The sequence below is a fragment of the Furipterus horrens genome, unplaced genomic scaffold (genome assembly GCF_987537825.1).
Source record: "Furipterus horrens unplaced genomic scaffold, mFurHor1.1.pri manual_scaffold_5, whole genome shotgun sequence".
Taxonomy (NCBI): domain Eukaryota; kingdom Metazoa; phylum Chordata; class Mammalia; order Chiroptera; family Furipteridae; genus Furipterus; species Furipterus horrens.
The window spans coordinates 158,401,475-158,419,966 of NW_028327175.1; the positions used below are offsets into that span (position 1 = coordinate 158,401,475).

General features: G+C 36.2%; 1 protein-coding gene across 4 annotated transcripts in view; it reads right to left on the reverse strand.

The window, feature by feature from the left end:
• The window catches only part of HERC4 (HECT and RLD domain containing E3 ubiquitin protein ligase 4), a 127,922-nt gene that overhangs the window by 31,364 nt on the left and 78,066 nt on the right, over positions 1-18,492 (reverse strand). For all 4 annotated transcript variants that reach the window (XM_090278095.1, XM_090278097.1, XM_090278093.1 and 1 more), the window contains 5 exons: positions 18,330-18,389; positions 18,103-18,214; positions 17,398-17,587; positions 15,559-15,731; positions 9,322-9,441 (listed from right to left, as the gene is read on the reverse strand). In XM_090278095.1, the coding sequence (XP_090134221.1) occupies positions 9,322-9,441; positions 15,559-15,731; positions 17,398-17,587; positions 18,103-18,214; positions 18,330-18,389 (655 nt within the window). The remainder of the gene's footprint in view (positions 1-9,321; positions 9,442-15,558; positions 15,732-17,397; positions 17,588-18,102; positions 18,215-18,329; positions 18,390-18,492) is intronic.

The window sequence follows — 18,492 nt, forward strand, 5'->3', positions numbered from 1 at the left end:
GTTTAATTTGAAAGCAATTTAACAGGAATATCTGAAATCCTTTTATAGTATATCCTATGGGACATTTTTAAAGTTCTATTACTACTAAGAAAGTCTGAATAAGCAAAAAAACACCTTTAGTATTTTCTTACTATCTATGGCCTCTTGATAATTATATTAGATACCAAAATAGTTATATCTCAGGAGATGGATTTTATTCTTAAGTAATAAAACATTAATATATGCACTATTTCCTTACTACTATATAAAATAGATAAAGGTGCTATGCACATCGTTATGTACTGGAGAGCTGATAAGATTATTTTAGAATTTATAGTGTGACTAAAGCAGAACATAAGTTTGATTATGAAGAGAGATGTTAACTGGAAGGAATACGAAAAATAACGGGACATGTGGAAAACCTGGGAAAAGAAGAGAGGCTATTAGCTATCAAGCAAAATGATTTACCTGAGAGACAGAGAGGGACAAACAGATTAAAATCATTATTAGAAATTTCAATTAAAGGTTTAGTATCTTAAGACAAAAGCACAAGGTAGTTGTTACAGTAGCTGCAAATTTAATTCAGTCAAGGAGTATTTCCAAGGGAAATTTAAAAGAAAAAAAGTGTTTTAAGGGATGGAACAAGGTACTATAAAACATATAAAGTCAACCAAAGGTCTACTGCTAAAAATTCAACATACCATTCAACGCGTGACCTACTACTGGCTCCAAATCCACATATTTAAGCACTAACTTTTGACTATTTTTAGTGTGGGGGCCCTGAAATTGAGTCAAAGCATGTCTAATGTTAAGTTACTCTATGTCCTAGAAGCTGGAATAAGAAAAGACTTGAAGGATTGTTCAAAAGTCTCATGGTCTAAAGCAGACTTCCCAAGGCTTTTAATACCAATGGTTAATGATGGTTACAGTTGGTTATGGACAAGAAAGATGCAGCTCCTTGGCACATTTTCATTTCAATTAATTACTTATGGCAAAACAGTATACCATTGCTGATGTCTTCTTGATTTAAGGGCATAATATAGGATTATTTCAAGAAGGTACAAAGAAAGGATACTGAAGTTACTGAAGTAACGCAAGTAAGTATGCAAGGTCTTGATGGCTAAACAGAAATAAAAAGACACTTAAAACCTGAAGAAAATGAAAAAAATACATAAATACGATTCGGTAACCCAATGCAAAAGGAATCAGTCCAAGAGTCTGCAAAGTATTAATTCCATTAAAAATGACTAGGGACTTCCGGTCAAGATGGAGGCCTAGAAAGACATGCTGCATCTCCCTCCATAAACAAATACAACTACCTCAGAACTAGAGACAACCAGAAGTTACAGAAAATCGAGCTACATGGAAGTATAACACACAAAGATATAAAGAAGAAATACTCATCCAGACAGGTAGGAGGGGCAGTGTGGTGGTGGCAGCAGTGGCGGCGGCGGCAGCAGCAGCTGCGGCAGGCCAGTGGAAAGTGCAGTCACAGGTTTTAAAAAGTAGGAGAGACACCAGAGGAGCGTTCCCAGCACCAGACCAGACCACACAGCTACAGCTACAGAGCCAGGGAAAATAAAGCCTCATTGCTTCTGACTGTGCAAACCAGTGGGGCTTGGGGTGGAGGAAGAAACAGCTAGTCTCTCAGTAAAGTCCGCTTGTTTAAAGAGTCCCCACAATCCTAGAATGTCCGCAGACCCACCCATTCTGGGAACAATGGCCAGAGCAACAGCTACAGAGGTGCCAGTCCCATATAGAAGTGAGAGAAGTGCCTAGAAAAGGGGCGAGTGCAGAGCAAGCAGCATTGTTCCCTCCCAGACCCCTCTCTCACATACATCACCACAACGTGGTGAAACCAGTCGCCTGTACTGACGAATACCTAAGGCTCCGCCCCTTACAACGTAACAGGTGTGACAACTCTACCTAAGACACAGAGGCAAACACACACAGGAGCCTGTCAAGATGAGGAGACAGAAATATGGCCCAAAAGAGGAAATATATCAAGGTTCCAGTGGGACAACTGAGCAACAAGGAGATAGCCAACCTAACAAATAAAGAGTTCAAAACACTGGTGATAAAGATGCTCACAAACTTGACAGACACGCTTGAGTACAGCAAATGCACAAGGGAAGAAGTGAAGGCTATGCTAAGTGAAACAGAAAAATACACATGAAACCAATGGTGAAGGGAAGGAAACTGAGGTTCAAATCAATGATTTGAAACATAAAGAAGAAAAAAACAGTCAACCAGTACAGAATGAGGAAATGAGAATTGAAAAAAATGAGGAGAGGCTTAGGAACGTCTGGGACAACTTTAAACATGCCAACATCCAAATCATAGGGGTGCCAGAAGGAGAAGAGGAAGAGGAAGAAACTGAAAGCTTATGTGAGAAAATCATTCATCATCGGCAGCCGTCCGTCTCGAGAGACGATGGTGTAGCTTCTTAAGAGTCTATCTGCACTGCCGAGAATGGCTGTGCAGTCCGACTCGGGAGTGACACGGTATCTGTCTCCTCCCGTGTTGAATCGACATCTTACGATGATGCTGGAGTGTCCTCTCCAGTGAAGCTGAAGCTACAGAGCCTGGGCAGGGTGATATGGAGGGTCTGCTGTTGCCCATGCAGCAGACACCCCCTCTCTTCGCAGCTGAAGGGTCCAAGGGAAAGACGGAGTCAATACAGCTTGGCTTCAGGTGCGCCGCAGGAGTTGCCGGTGTTGACTACAACGTCAAACCGCCTTAGGGACTCCGGCTCCGGATTTTCTGTCGGGGTTTACTCCCTTAGCCTTTCCCCTGAAGAGGTATGCCGCAAGGCAGTGGTGTGAGAAAATAATGAAGGAAAAATCCCCAAATTTGGTGAAGAAAATAGATATACAAGTACAGGAAGCACAGAGAGTCCCAAACACGCTAGACCCAAAGAGGACCAAACCAAGACACATCATAATTAAAATGCTAAAGGTTAAGGATAAAGAGAGAATCTTAAAAGCAGTAAGAGAAAAGCAGAGAGTTACCTACAAAGGGCTGCCTATAAGACTGTCAGCTGATTTCTCAAAAGAAACTTTGCAGGAAAGAAGGGACTGGCAAGAAGTATTCAATGTGATGAAAAGCAAGGACCTACAACCAAGATTACTCTATCCAGCAAAGCTATCATTTAGAATGGAAGGGCAGATCAAGGGCTTCCCAGACAAGGTCAAGCTAAAGGACTTCATCCTCACCAAGGCATTATTATATTAAATGTTAAAGGTACTTATTTAAGAAATAGAAGATCAACACTATGAGCATTAAAATGACAACAAACTCACAACTATCAACAACCGAATCTGAAAAATAAAAACAAAATCCAACTAAGCAAACCAGAATAGGAACAGAATCATAGGTATGCAAATCATCTGGAGGGTTATCAGCTGGGAGGAGGAAGGGGCAGAAATGGGGAAACGGTGCAGGGATTAAGAAGCATAATTGGTTGGTACAAAATAGACAGGGGGAAGTTAAAAATAATATAGGGAAGGGTGAGGCCAAAGAACTTATATGCACGACCCATGGACATGAATAAGGGGTGTGGGATTGCTGGAGGGAAGGGAGGTTGAAGGGAGCAAAGGGAAAATAAAATTGGGACAACTGTAACAACATAATCAATAAAATATACTTAAAAAAACACACAAAAAACCAGAACTGCCAGAAAATGTAATTGTATGGAGTCCAACAACCAAGGATTTAAAGAAGAAATCTTCATCCAGATGGGTAGGAGAAAGGGAGCCAGGGCAGAGAAGAAACAGTGTTGCAGTGCCCAGGAAGCAACGGCAAGGTGGTGGCAATGCAGCGGCGGTGGCCAACGCAATAGGTGGCCCCACATTCACATTGTGGATAAAAGTCAGGAGGGACACCTGGGGAGCGATCCCAGTCCCAGGCTAGACTGCACTGCCCAGGGTTCCAGAGCCAGAAAAATGAAGACTCATAGTTTCTGGCTGTGAAAACCAGTGCGGGTTGGGGCGGTGGAAGAAACTGCTAGCTTCTCAGGAGAGTTCGTTTAGAGGGCCCCCACAGTCCTAGAATGCATGCAAACCTACCACTCTGGGAACCACCACCAGGGCAATGGCTAGAGCGGCACCAGTCACATACAGGAAGCGGGTGAACTGACTGGAAAAGGGACAAGTGCTGAGCAAGCAGCATTGTTCCCTCTCTAACCTCTCTGCGATATACAACGTCATAAAGCAGTGCAACTGGTTGCCCTGTACTGATGAGGACCTAAGGCTCTGCCCAATACAACATAAAGGTGCACCAAGACGGAAAATCAAAGCAGCTGTACCTAATACACAGAAAGAAAAATAGGGGGGCTGCCAAAATGAGGAGACAAAAAAATATAGCCCAAATGAAAAAACAGAACAAAACCCCAGAAAAAGATCTAAGCCAAACAGAAATAGCCAACCTATCACATGCAGAGTTTCAAACACTGATGATAAGGATGCTCAGAGAACTCATTTAGTACAGGCAAATGCATAAGGGAAGAAATGAGGCTACACTAAGTGAAATAAAGGAAAATCCACAGGGAACCAATAGTGAAGGGAAAAAAGCTGAGGTTCAAATCAATGATTTGGAACATAAGGAAGAAATAAACAGTCAACCAGTACAGAATGAAGGAACAAGAATTGAAAAAATTGAGGAGAGAGTAAGATGACTCTAAGACATCTCCAAAAGTAATAACATCCAAATCATAGGGATGCCAGAAGGTAAAAAGGAAGAGTAAGAAACTGAAAACCTATTTGAAAAAATAATGAAAGAGAAGTTCCCTAATTTGGTGAAGAAAGTAGGCATACAAATCCAGGAAGCACAGAGAGTCCCAAACAAGTTGGACCAAAGACACATCATAATTAAAATGTCAAAGGTTAAAGATAAAGAGGGAATCTTAAAAGCAGCAAGAGAAAAGCAGAGAGTTTACCTACAAAGGAGTTCCCGTAAGACTCAGCTGATTTCTCAAAATAAACTCTGCAGGCAAAAAGGGACTGGCAAGAAGTATTCAATGTGATGAAAAGCAAGGACCTACAATCAAGATTACTCTATTCAGCAGAGTTATCATTAAGAATGGAAGGGCAGAGAAAGTGTTTCCCACACAAGGAAAAGCTAAAGGAGTTCATCATCATCAAGCCCTTATTATATGAAATGTTAAAGGGATTTAGTTAAGAAAAAGAAGATCAAAACTATGAACAGTAAAATAACAACAAACTCACAACTATGAGCAACTGAATGTAAAAAACAGAAACCAACTAAGCAAACAACTAGAACAAGAACAGAATCATGGATATGGAGATCATACGGTTGTTTATCAGTGGGGAAGGGAGAGGGGAAGAATGGGGGAAAAGGTACAGGGATCAAGAAGCATAATTGGTAGGTACAAAATAGACGGGGGGATGTTAAGAATAGTATAGGAAATGGAGAAGCCAAAGAACTTATATGCACCATCTATGGACATGAACTAAAGGGGGAGGGATTGCTGGAGGGAAAGGTGGTACTGGGCTGAGGGGAGCAAAGGGGAAAAAACTGGGACCACTGTAACAACATAATCAATAAAATATATGTGAAAAAAAAAAAGATAAATTGTGAGTTCAGAACTAGTTTAGGGTTTGTACATATTTAAACAAAACAATCATGTAAGTGAACAGCAGGCTTCTTAAGAAATTGTCTTATCAGGCGTTCATATATCACTCCAGTTTCAAAAATAATGCTCAAAGACCTATAGTACTCTAGCGACTATATTAGAGTTTATATGCAAAATCTTGGAACAAAGTTTGATTACAGAAGTATCAATTTTCCTCAATGGTAAATAATTTAAATCCATTTTTTATTGTAATACAAGGAAAGGCAGAAGTAGGTTTATAGTTGTGACTACACAAAACAGAGTTTATTCTCACATTATTAACTCTTGTAGTATACAATTTTTCATATGAACTATAAACCTACTTTTGCCAACCCCTGCATTATGTCCAAAAATCTGTTCATTCTAAGAGAACATGAGATATCAAACAAGTCTCGCCGAGGGAAAGTTACCTCAAGGAATAGGGTTTTTTCCCTGCTCTTGGTTAGGGGTGCTGTGGACAAAAGAGTTTGAAAAGCTTTGCCTAAGTGAGAGATTTAAATAGGGAAAAGGAAATATTTATTCAAAACCTTCCCGAGATCAAGTATTTTCGGGGGGGAGGGGGGATTGGGACAACTGTAATTGAAAAACAATAAAATAAAAGTGCAACAAACAAACAAAAAGTATTGTCTCTGGACTCCAGCTACCACTCCACGTTCTTTGCTCTTTCTTCTTTAATGAAGAACTTCTTGAAGTTATTGCCTATGGTTATTGCATCCTATTCCTCACCTCCAAATTTACCTTAAGTATGACTCAACCTATACTAGCATTAGTCAGTGAGGTTACCAATAATCTTCATGTAACCAAATTCATTGCACAATTCTGATTCTATCCTATTTTTCAGCAGCATTCAACAGTTTCTCCTTCACTTAATTTTTTTTCTCCTTAATTTTGATTTCCACAACTCTCTCCTAGTTTTCCTGCCTTACCCACCACTCCTTAATCTCCTTTGTTGATTTCCCTCCTTTCCTCATTTCATCTCCAAACCATCAGCAATTCTTGTCCTTTTTTTACTTCCGAGACATATTCCAAGTCCACTTCTCTCTTCCATTTACACAACCACCATCCTACTCAAACCAATCATTTTATCTCCTCATAGACTACTCATAGGTTTTGTTCTGTTTTGTTTGAGTTTAGAAAAGGGTTTGAGACAAGGTGAAGCTAAAGGAGTTCGTCATCACCAAGCCATTATTATATAAAATGTCAAAGGGATTTAAGAAAAAGAAGATCAAAACTATGAACACTAAAATGACAACAAACTCACAATTATCAAGAACTGAACCTAAAAAAAATATCCAACTAAGCAAACCAGAATAGGAACAGAATCATAGGTATGGGGATCATTTGGAGGGTTATCAGCTGGGAGGGGGGAGGGGGAGAAATGGGGAAATGGTGCAGGGACTAAGAAGCATAATCGTTTGGTACAAAATAGATAGGGGGAAGTTGAGAATAATATAGGAAAGGGTGAAGCCAAAGAACTTATATGCATGACCTATGGATATGAACTAAGGGGGGTAGGACTGCTGGAGGGAAGGTGGGTACTGGGCAGAGGGGAGCAAAGGGGGAAAAAATTGGAACTACTGTAACAACATAATTAATAAAATATACTTCAAAAAAAGAAAAGGGTTTGTTTAATTAAATACAAGGATGAAGTCAGGCAGGGCAGGGGAGAGGGTTGGTACCCAAGAAAGCACAATTCCCTAGGGATGCTATTCTCCCTCCCTTACCACTTCGAAAGGCCACAGATACCATCAGCCCCTTGACAGAGAGGGGCATGGGTCTCTCCAGGCCCCCGGGATCCACAGTCTACCTGTGGACAGGCACCTGCCAAGCTTGGGACAACCAAGGAGACATCTACACAGACACAAAGGTGAGTGAAAAGGGCCCATGCCCCTCTGCTCTCACAGACTAAGGCATTTCACTACCTCTGGGAGAGGAAGGGTTGAGGGCAGATGAAGACAGACCCTCCGCAGCCAAGCTCCAAAATTACTTACCCCACCACCCTATTTTAGTAGTTTTCTAACTAGTCTCCCCTCTTTCATTTTTGCTCTATTCCCCTCACTCCACTCTCCACAGAGCTGACAGAAAGATGATTTTAAAATATAAATCACACTGTAATCCCCCGTGCTTACCACCCTCCAATGGTTTACCACAACACTTCAGATAAAATCCAAGTTCCTGATCCTAATTTATAGAACCTCCATGATCTGGCACCTGCCCACTTCTCTTATCCTTTCCCAGAAGTCTTCCTTCTCCATATTTTAACCATACTGGCCTCTTTCTATCCTTCAAACACGTCAAGCTTTTTCTTACCCAAGGTATTTTACCAATGTTCACTGTTCCTGAAATTCTCTGTACTCTCATTTTAATGGCTGCTTCTTATCATTCAGACTTCTGCTCATACTTCATTAGACAAGACTTTCTGATTACCCAACTGCATGAAACCAGTCTTTATTACATTCTATTTTAATTACCTATATGGGTATATTATTAAATAATATTTTTTGCATTACTTGATTATTGTCCATCTTGCCCAACAGATTATAAATTCTATGAAAACAGGGTCCTTAACTATCTGGTTCGTCACTGTATTTCCAATACTTAATTAAGTGCCTGTTCCATAGGGGATTCCCAATAAATATCTGTTGAATGAACAAATGAGTATACCTAAATCTGTAGAATAACTATAAACCTGACCTAGATTCCTAGTGATTCGGGGGGGTGAGGGTTGGATCAACAAATCTCTCCCAGTCCAGACCCAAGTACCTAGGGAAGCAAAACATATTCTAGAAGTGATCTGATACCTATAGGTGAGAGTATCCTAAAAATAGCACACACCAACCACATTACCATTAAAAAACTATATGACATTTTTAGTATCTACTAGACATATTCCAGATAATATTAAAGGTGCTGGTGAATAGAATGACAGAGTGCCTATCCACAAGGAGCTTGTACCTGGTGCCTGGCAAGCAATGAAAGGCTACTCACCCTTCTATTAACTTCTATACATAATGCTTAAATTATCTGCTTAATTCAAATTTTATTTTAATGGGACATTAAGTATCCAATTATTAGAGATTTAGTCACACAGAAAGAAGTATGTACAGATGTGGATATACACCACAAAATCGGAAATAAATTTAAACATGTAAAAGAGAAAAAATTAAAAAATAGCAACAAAAGTCCTAGGGCTCTCCTCTAGTAGTTCTGAGGCACTGATCTCATGACAATAATACAGGGTGAGCAAAAGTAGGTTTAGAATTGTGACTGACATTCTTTTGATTAATAAAGCTATTGTAATAATTATAACCTGCATGTCTTCTTTTATATGAGCAACTGTAAACCTACTTTTGCCCACCTCTGTATAGCCTTAAATTTCCACTATCAGGGACTCTAGTATTCTCAATTTTTAGAGAATTAAGAGGCAATCACACTGAAACAAGAAGGGGGTTAAAATCCATGTCAAATTTGTATTTTTCTTTAGAAAACTGTAATCTATCTTTTTGATTTGGCTTTGGTATAAGACTGGAATGTTTGTTTATAAATACGTGTAATATATGGCCGCTCCTTTGCAATGTATTTTTTCACTAATAAGCTCTGTATTAAAACTCTAAAACAACTTCAGCATTTCAAACACAAGCAATTTTTTTTTTCATATTAGGACAAATGACACATAAAAATGCAATCATAAAATACAATAAGAAACATACCACTCCATAGGCCTGCTGTTGAACCCAATTGATATAATCATTCCTTATGTCTATCAATTCTTGTACTTCATGTACATAAAATTTATCATACTGTATAATCTGCCCCGTTTTCTCATTTACCTACAAAGAAATAAATAAATGTCATTAACATTAAGCTTAACTAGTATCTGAGAAAGGCTAAAAAATGTTTTAATAGAAAAAGGCTTAACATTTCTTAGCTAATTTTCTCTTCTCATAAAAAAAATTTACTGAGTGCCTACTACATGCAATATACTAGTTAAGTGCTATGGAAAACAGATTGGTAAGATGTAATATATGCATTCAGTACCTGAAAACCCAGTAGAAATGAAAAATATTTATATAACACACAGTATGAGATAAGCACAATTAACATACATAGAGTGTATATAAACTAGAAACTAAGACTTCTGGTTGGGGATGGGACTTAAATAACAGTAACAATAGCTAAAGCTTCCTGGCTGCTAAGGCTCAGTTGGCTTAGTTCATGCTTCTAACAGCACTTTAAAATTTTCATTCAATTGCAGATTTTACCTTAAAATCCACTCAGACTTGATGTCCCATTAATAAAATAATAGCTATCACTATGGTCCACTTACTAAGTAGATGTCATGTACATTATCTCATTTATTCTTTAAAATTCTGAAAGATATTATATATACACACACAAAAATATGTGAATATTTGTACATATAAATGTGTGCAATATATTTAGAACACATTGTTCTAATTATATTGTATTAGAATATATATGTAAAAACACATGTTCTTTTCTTCCTTTTATGAATAATGTTTAAAATTATGTCAAGTACAACGAACAGTTAAGCCTCTGGTTTACTCTTGGGGATACAAATAACCCAGTTTAAGAAACACATATTAATACTACTACTTTCATTCTTGAAGTTGATACTTTTATTCACTCTATTGATTGACAAAAGCATGCTGAGCTTGTTCTTTTCACTGTTTGATAAATTTATATCTGTGAGAGGAACTGACCAGAGTAAAACTGCTATTCCTGGCTTTCAAACAAAACAAAGATGTTTTATATCTGGATATCAAAACCTTGATCTTAGAGCAAGGTTCAGCAAATTACAGTCTATGGGCAAACCCTATCTAGACTGTTTTTTGTAAAACAAGTTTTATTGGAAAGCAGCCATGCCCATCTATTTACATACTGTCTGCAGCAGAGCTGAGAGTTGACTGGTTGTACAGAAACCACATGGCTTACAAATTGTAAATATATTACTATCTGGCCCTTTAGAGGAAGTTTGCAGACCCTTGACGACTTAAGAGTCTAGTCAAACTCTACTAAAAATGAAAATACACACAATTATACAAAAAATGTCTAAGCTTTCTGCCTCCAATATTTGTTTATAAATACAGTCATGAGCTGCATAAGGATGTTTCAGTAAGTGACGAACTGCATATACAATGGTGGTTCCATAAGATTATAGTACAGGTGAAAAATTCCTTTCGCCTAGTGACATGGCAGCCTTCATGGATGATTACTCATGCATTACTCATGTTGTGGTGATGCCGGTGTAAATAAACCTGTGTTACCAGTTGTATAAAAGTACAGCACAACAATTATATTTAGTATGTAAAATTTGATAATGATAATGAACAATTATATCACTGCTTTATGTATTTATTATTCTATACTTTTAATCATTATTTTACAGTGTAGTCTTCTTACTTATTAAAAAAAAAAAAACAGTTGGGTGTAAAACACCAGGCCATGTGATACTAGCAGCAAGCAGCCTCATATGAGGGGTGACCCAAAAAAAAACCCAGAACTTATTTATAAAAACTGTGTATTTATTCTTACATGTTTTAACTTCAGTCACTTTCAAAGTATTCTCCATTTGATATAATACACCTATTGAGACATTTTCTCCACTGTTCAAAAAATTTTGAACTCATCGATTTTGATGCCCTTTAGTGATTTTGACATTTTTTTGTTTCACCTCTTCCACATCAGCAAAATGATTTCCTTTAAGGACTTTTTCATGTGGGGAAACAAAAAAGTGGTTCAGGGTGAGACTGGGTGAATAGAAAGGGTGGGGCAGCACAAAGGTCATGCCATTTTTGGTCAAAAACTGCTGAACACTCAGCATGGTGTGGGCAGGTGTGCTAGTAAATACCCTATTATGAAACAGGCAAATGTGTTGAGTCTTCAAACAAATTCACTAAAGCCCAATGCAGCCTCTCCCAACAATGCCAGCTGGTACACTGATACAGGTGGGTTCCTAGAACAGTCTCCTAGTGGGGTAAGCCTGTAGTATAATGGGCCCACCCTCCAGAAGATAATTTTGGGTTTTTTTTTTCCCCGCCTCCCTCCTTGTATATCTCAAGCTTACCACATCTCTTGATTGCATCATTGCTTCTTGTGTTTTGACTTAATCTCATGTTGTTTTGTGCAATAACATGCTGTACCAGTTTGCAGCCTAGGAGTAACAGCCTATATAAGAACTGGCCTAGGTTTGTAGTAGGCTATTTCCATCTAGGCTTGTTAAGTGCCATCTATGATGTTCACACAACGATAAAATTGCCCAACAATGCATTTCTCAGAATGTATCCCTGTCGTTAAATAGCGTATGACTATATACACACTAACTTTTTATCACAGTAGACTCTTAAAATGTATTGACACTTGCAGAAAAGGATTCATACTCCACTGATTACTGATACATATTTTTCTTTAACTATTTTATATTTTAAAACATAAACTGCTGTTTCCATCACCAATAGCAACCAGTGTTTGTATTCCATATATCCTGCAAATATGTTTTTGAAAAGAAATACTACGTTTGAATAAAAATTAACAATTCAGAAACCAAATTTGGTTCAGGAACAGACAAACTGCAGTCAAACTTAGACTAGAGGAAAAATTATAGCTGCTAATTTAGTCACAGTGATTTAACTACTAAAGAGAAAAATCAGTTAGCAATGCTGTAAAAATAGGGGAATTAGACACTGAACAGAAGATTAATCCAGAAGACCTGTATATACAGATTTACAGATAAAAATCAACAGTTTTAAGAAAACATAAAAATACATTTGTACAGTAGATATGAAGACATTACTTTATCCAGGGAGCGTTCCTTAATTCTGAGTTATGTGCCCTTCTATGTGTTCTCATAGCACCCTTCATTTTTCTTAATCCAGCACTTATCATGCAATAATATAAATGTTTATTTGCCTGTATGTATACAACCGCTATAAATGTATAATCTTAAAAAGGGAAGAAATCACATCTTTTACTTATCACTGCAACCCTGATGACTAATACAATGATAAGCACATAGTAGGCACTCAATAAATATTTATAAAATGAACTAAAAAAGAAGAAATCACATGGTGGTTCAAAACTTATATATTAAGTATACTGACTGAAATGGACAAAATAAAATTATATGTTTGGTCATAATACTTTAATTTCACATTTTAATTACAGTTTAGCATTCTGGTTTATAAACCTCATCTCAAAGATGGTATATGGTAAGTAGAGATGTTCTTATTTGTTTGGTTTAATTTAAGGGTTCCTTGCAAAAAATTTTTTTGAAAATCACTTATTTAGAAGATTAGCATGATATGCAGCAATTACACTAGACAGGTCAAGTAAGTCTTTTTGTTAGAAATATCAGTAACTCTATAATGTACTGTGTGAAAACTCAGAAACTACTAAATAAGCCAATTACTCACCAGTAAACTCATTTATGTGGTAATACATTCATTCCTGACAGCAGGTACCAAAGCTATCTTTCTTATGCCATTTAGAGCACTGGATATGATTTTTAATTCAAAAAGTTTCCAAAGGACATGGCAAAGGGAGGAACAAGTCATCCATATATCACAAAATGATTAGGAAACACACAGTCTGGTTCTCTAGTTCCTAATCCTACCCTAGGGTCAGGTCAAGAAGGAAATCATTTGAGGAAACATCTATTTCTCAACCATGCAGCAGAGAGAATGAATATATACAGTTGTCAGTTATAAGCGTTTTTGAAAAAACAAATTTCTGATAAGCAACTTGAGTTTCACTAAAGATGAAAATAAATCACCCCTAATAGTTAATTTCCATAAGTATCCATTTATGGCAGATTAGGACCAAGGAAAGTTTTCTCCAAATAGAGGGTAGAAGAAAGATAAATGACTGCTCTAAGAACTCCCAGTAAGAGATGCTTAAGAAATTGATACATTATCATTCTGCTTTTGATTATGTAACAATTTCAAATAAGGACCTAGTTTTTATATACACCAATGAATCAAAAGTAGCAGTTTCCCATCTAAGTGGTACTAATAGTGATAACAAAAATCACTGCCATTTGAAGGTATAATAATTATTAGGCCAGTATTTTAATCCTTATTCTATAAATAATTCTCTATTTGCATATGAGATAAAGAAAAGACCTGATAAAAAATTATAGAGAATAGGAAACAGCACAAATGGAGTTAGAAACAGGATCTTTTGACAATATAACATGATCAACTATTATGGAAATAGGAACCACTAGATCTAGGGGCTTAAAATAAAAGCAAATCCCCTGTCAAACATATATTACTATATCTGCCAATACAGAAGTACATTGGGAGCAGCAAGGATTTTGGAAGTAGACTTGGATTTATATTTCAACTCTACTACTTATTGGGTTTATGACCTTTGACATTCAGATTAAGGAGCAAAATATCAACCACACAGAGTTGAAAAAGTTAAATGAGGAATATATATAAAGTGCTCACATGAATTAATATAGAAAGGAGGTTTTAATCCTGGCCACTATTAGATCCTTTTCTCTTCCATTTTAACTAGTGAAAACTCAGGATACTAGTACCTAGCATGGCTCCATCAAAAAAGTCTCTGGAGATGGAACCCTATAGGGTTCTTCTTCAATAGAGATTGAGGCTACCGAGATAAGCAGATAACTTAAATTACTTGCTCAAATTCTGTCTGTAATTATGAAAGACAAAATATTCAATTCCTTCCTCTTCTCCTACCGTCCCTTTTACTTGTGGTAAAAGACATAGCTAAAGCAATACATATATTTACTTAAAGGGGTAATAAAGATACGTGTATAAGGAAGGAAGGAAAAGAGTAAATAATTATTTGGGAATAGGGTCCAGCTGACAAGAATGGTTCACTGGAACAGGAAAAGAGTCCAGAGGAAAGAAAAAGAAATCTAATTAATCTCTTAAATCAGAGACAAAAGGCATACAGAAAGTAGAGGATCGACCCATGAAGTTAGAGGATCCTATTAATAGCAGATTACTGCAGAATCCAGTTAACTCTAAAATGCTATAAGAAAGGGTGGTTCTGAAAAGGGCAAACATGAGAACGACTTGTTTCCTAGGAAAGGAATGGCTATCATTTCTTTGATTATAAAGAGAAATGACTTTTTTCCCTAGGAATCTTCGACATTTTAAATACAATAGAAAAAGTAATTTCAAAAAGTCATTTAGAAAATACTCTGGAATTTCATAAAAGAATAAAAAGGAAATATAAATGTTCCATAAGGGTTCTTTCTTATGAGAACAGAAGGACTGACCTCTTTATTCTCTTATCATTTACCTCAGCACTAAGCAAGAAGGGTCTGAAAACATTCAAGAAGTTGTTAAGGGGAGCAACCTAAAGAGTAAAGGTTCATTAGTCATTTGTGGGGCTAGAAATATAGCTTCTCCCTTAGGTCATGTCTCCCAAAAAGAAAACAGCATCCCAAGAATACCAAATGGCATAATAGAGATATATCTACCAACTGTCAGGAATATCTCAAATCCATCTGAAAGAGCTGAGACGACTTCTTCATATAACTTTGAACTGCTACAAGTATAAAGGGTACTATTACTTTACACTGAAAGGAAGGGAAGGAAAGAATTCAGTCTCTTTCATATGATAACCACATATAAGTAACAAAAAAAAATTTAAACTAACAAATTACGTTCTTCACAAGAAAATATAAAGAGAATTCTAATTCATTAGTATGCTATCGTTCTGTCCAACTACAGACAAGTTATCCATAAATGCCTAACAAAGTCAAATAAGATCAAAGCTCCAAAATACAGATGTACTGTATCTTTTAAAGAAAAATTCAGATAACCTTTTCAAATGTCTACTATGTATCTTTTATGCCAATTTAAATCTGTAATATATTAATGTTAAAAGAAACATCATTGATTTGTTAGTAGGAATGGGGAAAGAGGAAAATAAACTATTGGACATACCCTATGTAATATTTCTAAAACCTTTAATGCAGTATGAAGAAAACTGTTGAAAATTCTTCTTTCAGAAGGGGGAATGCCAATCTTGTAGAGTTTCAAAAGATGTACCACAACTTCCTTAAAAAGTTCTACAATCTTGAGGAATAGTGGAGGTTCAAGTACTGACCACCAGTTTTCTGTTATTAAAAGGTGAACACACAAATAAAACGAATTTAAAGAATCATGATTTTCAAAATAATACTGACTTTTCTTCTAAAGTAGTGGCTCTTAACCCTTTGAAAATCCTAGGAGGATACACATGACATAATATTTTATGTAACATTTCTAGGGTTTATAGACCTCACCTCACCCTCAAGTTAAAGAATACTGTTCTAAAAGCTCTCAAAAGTAAAAATATATAGATGATGGGTTGTGGAATTGTGCACCTGAAACCTGTATAATTTTGTTAACCAGTGTCACCCCAATATATTCAATAAAAAGGAAAAGGAAGCAAAAATAAAGCAAGAAAGGTCTATATATTTGGTTTCGTAAGTTAATTAAAAACCTCACCCTTATACCTAATATTAAAACCAGTTATTAAAAAGTGCTTTGGTGGCTCAGTGGATTGAGTGTTGGCCTGCGAGCCAAATGTCGCTGGTTCAATTCCCAGTCAGGGCACATGACTAGGTTGCACACCAGGTCCCCAGCTGGGGGTGCGTGAGAGGCAACCACACATTGATGTTTCTCTCCCTCTTACTCCTTTCCCCTCTCTCTAAAAATAGATAAATAAAATAAATAAAGACATTAAAAAAAAAACTTAAAAAAAGAAGTGCTTCGGAAATTAAATTTTAATTTTAAAGAATTTTAAAACTGTATTGCTCCAACACTTAAGGATCTTTCCAAGCTTTCTCTTTCCACACAAAGTTGAAATACTATGAAGTACCACCTTTAAAATGCAAGATACTCTGTAAAATCAAATACAGAATCTGAACAATATAAAGTATAACATGTCTGTCCTCCATATTCACTATTTGTTGTTATTAACTACAAATACCACAATCCTATGAAGACAGAAAGAATATAAAAGCTTCTGACAACATGGAATAACAATCTTGTGAGTTCCCGCTTCACTCTTCTACTACTAGCTAATTGCCTAGGATTCCAGGATTCTATCCTTTACTTGTTGCTTCCTCTGCTAACCTACAGCCTAAAAATTCTTGTACTAATTTTATTCTATATTTCTCAGCTTCACATACCCAACAAAAACTATTAGGAAGGAAAACATTGGGTAAAATGTAGCAGGCAAACTGTAACAGCCAGGAGATAGAGATGAAATCTTTACAATTAAGAGAAATTAAGGTAAGAACAGTTAAGGCCAAATATCATGAGCAGGCAGAGAGAGAATTCTAAGATCAGATAAGTAGTAGAATCTTATCTACTAGCAGAGAAATAAATCAAACACCAGGAAATTAGGAAGTGAGGGAAATAGAAGACAATAAAGCGTTAACAAAGTTCAAGGAAGATTTAATACCCATGTGCGTTCAGTTTTAATTGTTCCTCCTCCTTTACTTCTTTAATAGCATGATCCCTCTGGGGGAGTTGGAGGAGGGGAATATGAAAAACAATCTTATCCTCCTCGATACTGTCTTTGCCACTGTGTTTGATTAAAATTTCAACATTGCCTCCAACAACTAGCATCAGATGATTAGAAAAAAGCAACAAAAGGAAAAAACAGGTCTATTTTTCCCTAAGACAATGTCAAATAAGCAGAGTAGCAAAATTTCAAACAGCAAAAAGAACTTCAAAGTATTTTCATTTAAAGAGAAAAGGTTATAAAAGAAAACAATATATTAAAATTCTTACCAAGTACTTTCAGTGGTGCCTTTTCTAGGTTCACAAGAGCTGTACCAAAGGGAATTGCTATTGTTGTAAAATTGTTGGAATCACTCATCAGAGGACATTCTGGTAGAGTAAGGTAAAACCTCAATGCTTCAACATCAGGTAAGGAGCTAGTCAGTTTAGGAATCAGATTCTTTTCCAAACTAGCTGCCACCTATATTATGACAAAAAGTAAAACCTACTTCATTTAAAATAAATGTATATTTTCCCCAAAAGAATGGGAACAAAAAAAAGATACTCTTATACTACAGCAAACATGAAATGATGAAAGAAAAAAAGTCTTGCAATGAATCAGTGAATGTATCTGGAATACAATAAAAATGAACACCTAAGCATTGCTGAGAGAATTCTCATATGCAAGTGTCATTTAAACTATCTACCTTTATACTTATATTTATTTAAAGACTTAACAAACATGGTAATGTTGAGTAATTAAGGGTCTGCGTCAGACATCTGAAAGGTTTACAAATATTTGACAGCTAAATTACAAAATTTAAAATAATGTCTTATTTTAATTCTCATATTTATGTATTTAATAAAACCAGAGAAAGAGCATCATAATGAAGAGTATGAAACTGTAAAGGTAATCAGGCTGTAAATATAAAGTAACATGGAATACAAAACTCAACAGGCTACATAATACAAATATAAAGTAATTAAAAATCAAACCTGCTGAGATATCTGAGGATGATCAGGTTGTATAAGTTTGTGAAATAAAAGCCTAGCAGCATTCATATCAACCCCTGAGAATCTGGTGCCTGTTCTATAGTGATCATCATTGCTATTAAGGAGAGAGAAAGAAAATAATAAAAAATAACTTTTAAGTTATTTTACTTCTTAATACAATGAATATAATAAATTTTAAAAATTCAATATACCAAAGAATTGCCACTTACCTGACAGCTAGAAAACTTCCATTTAGACAACCAGAGGAAGAAAATGTTCCATCTATTTCACTGAAAAGTAATTTAAAAATCACAAAATGAGAAATCTGTGTCTTTATTTTTAATGAAAGCTAAAATCAATGCTTTATTACTTAATGCTATGAGCATTCTTCTA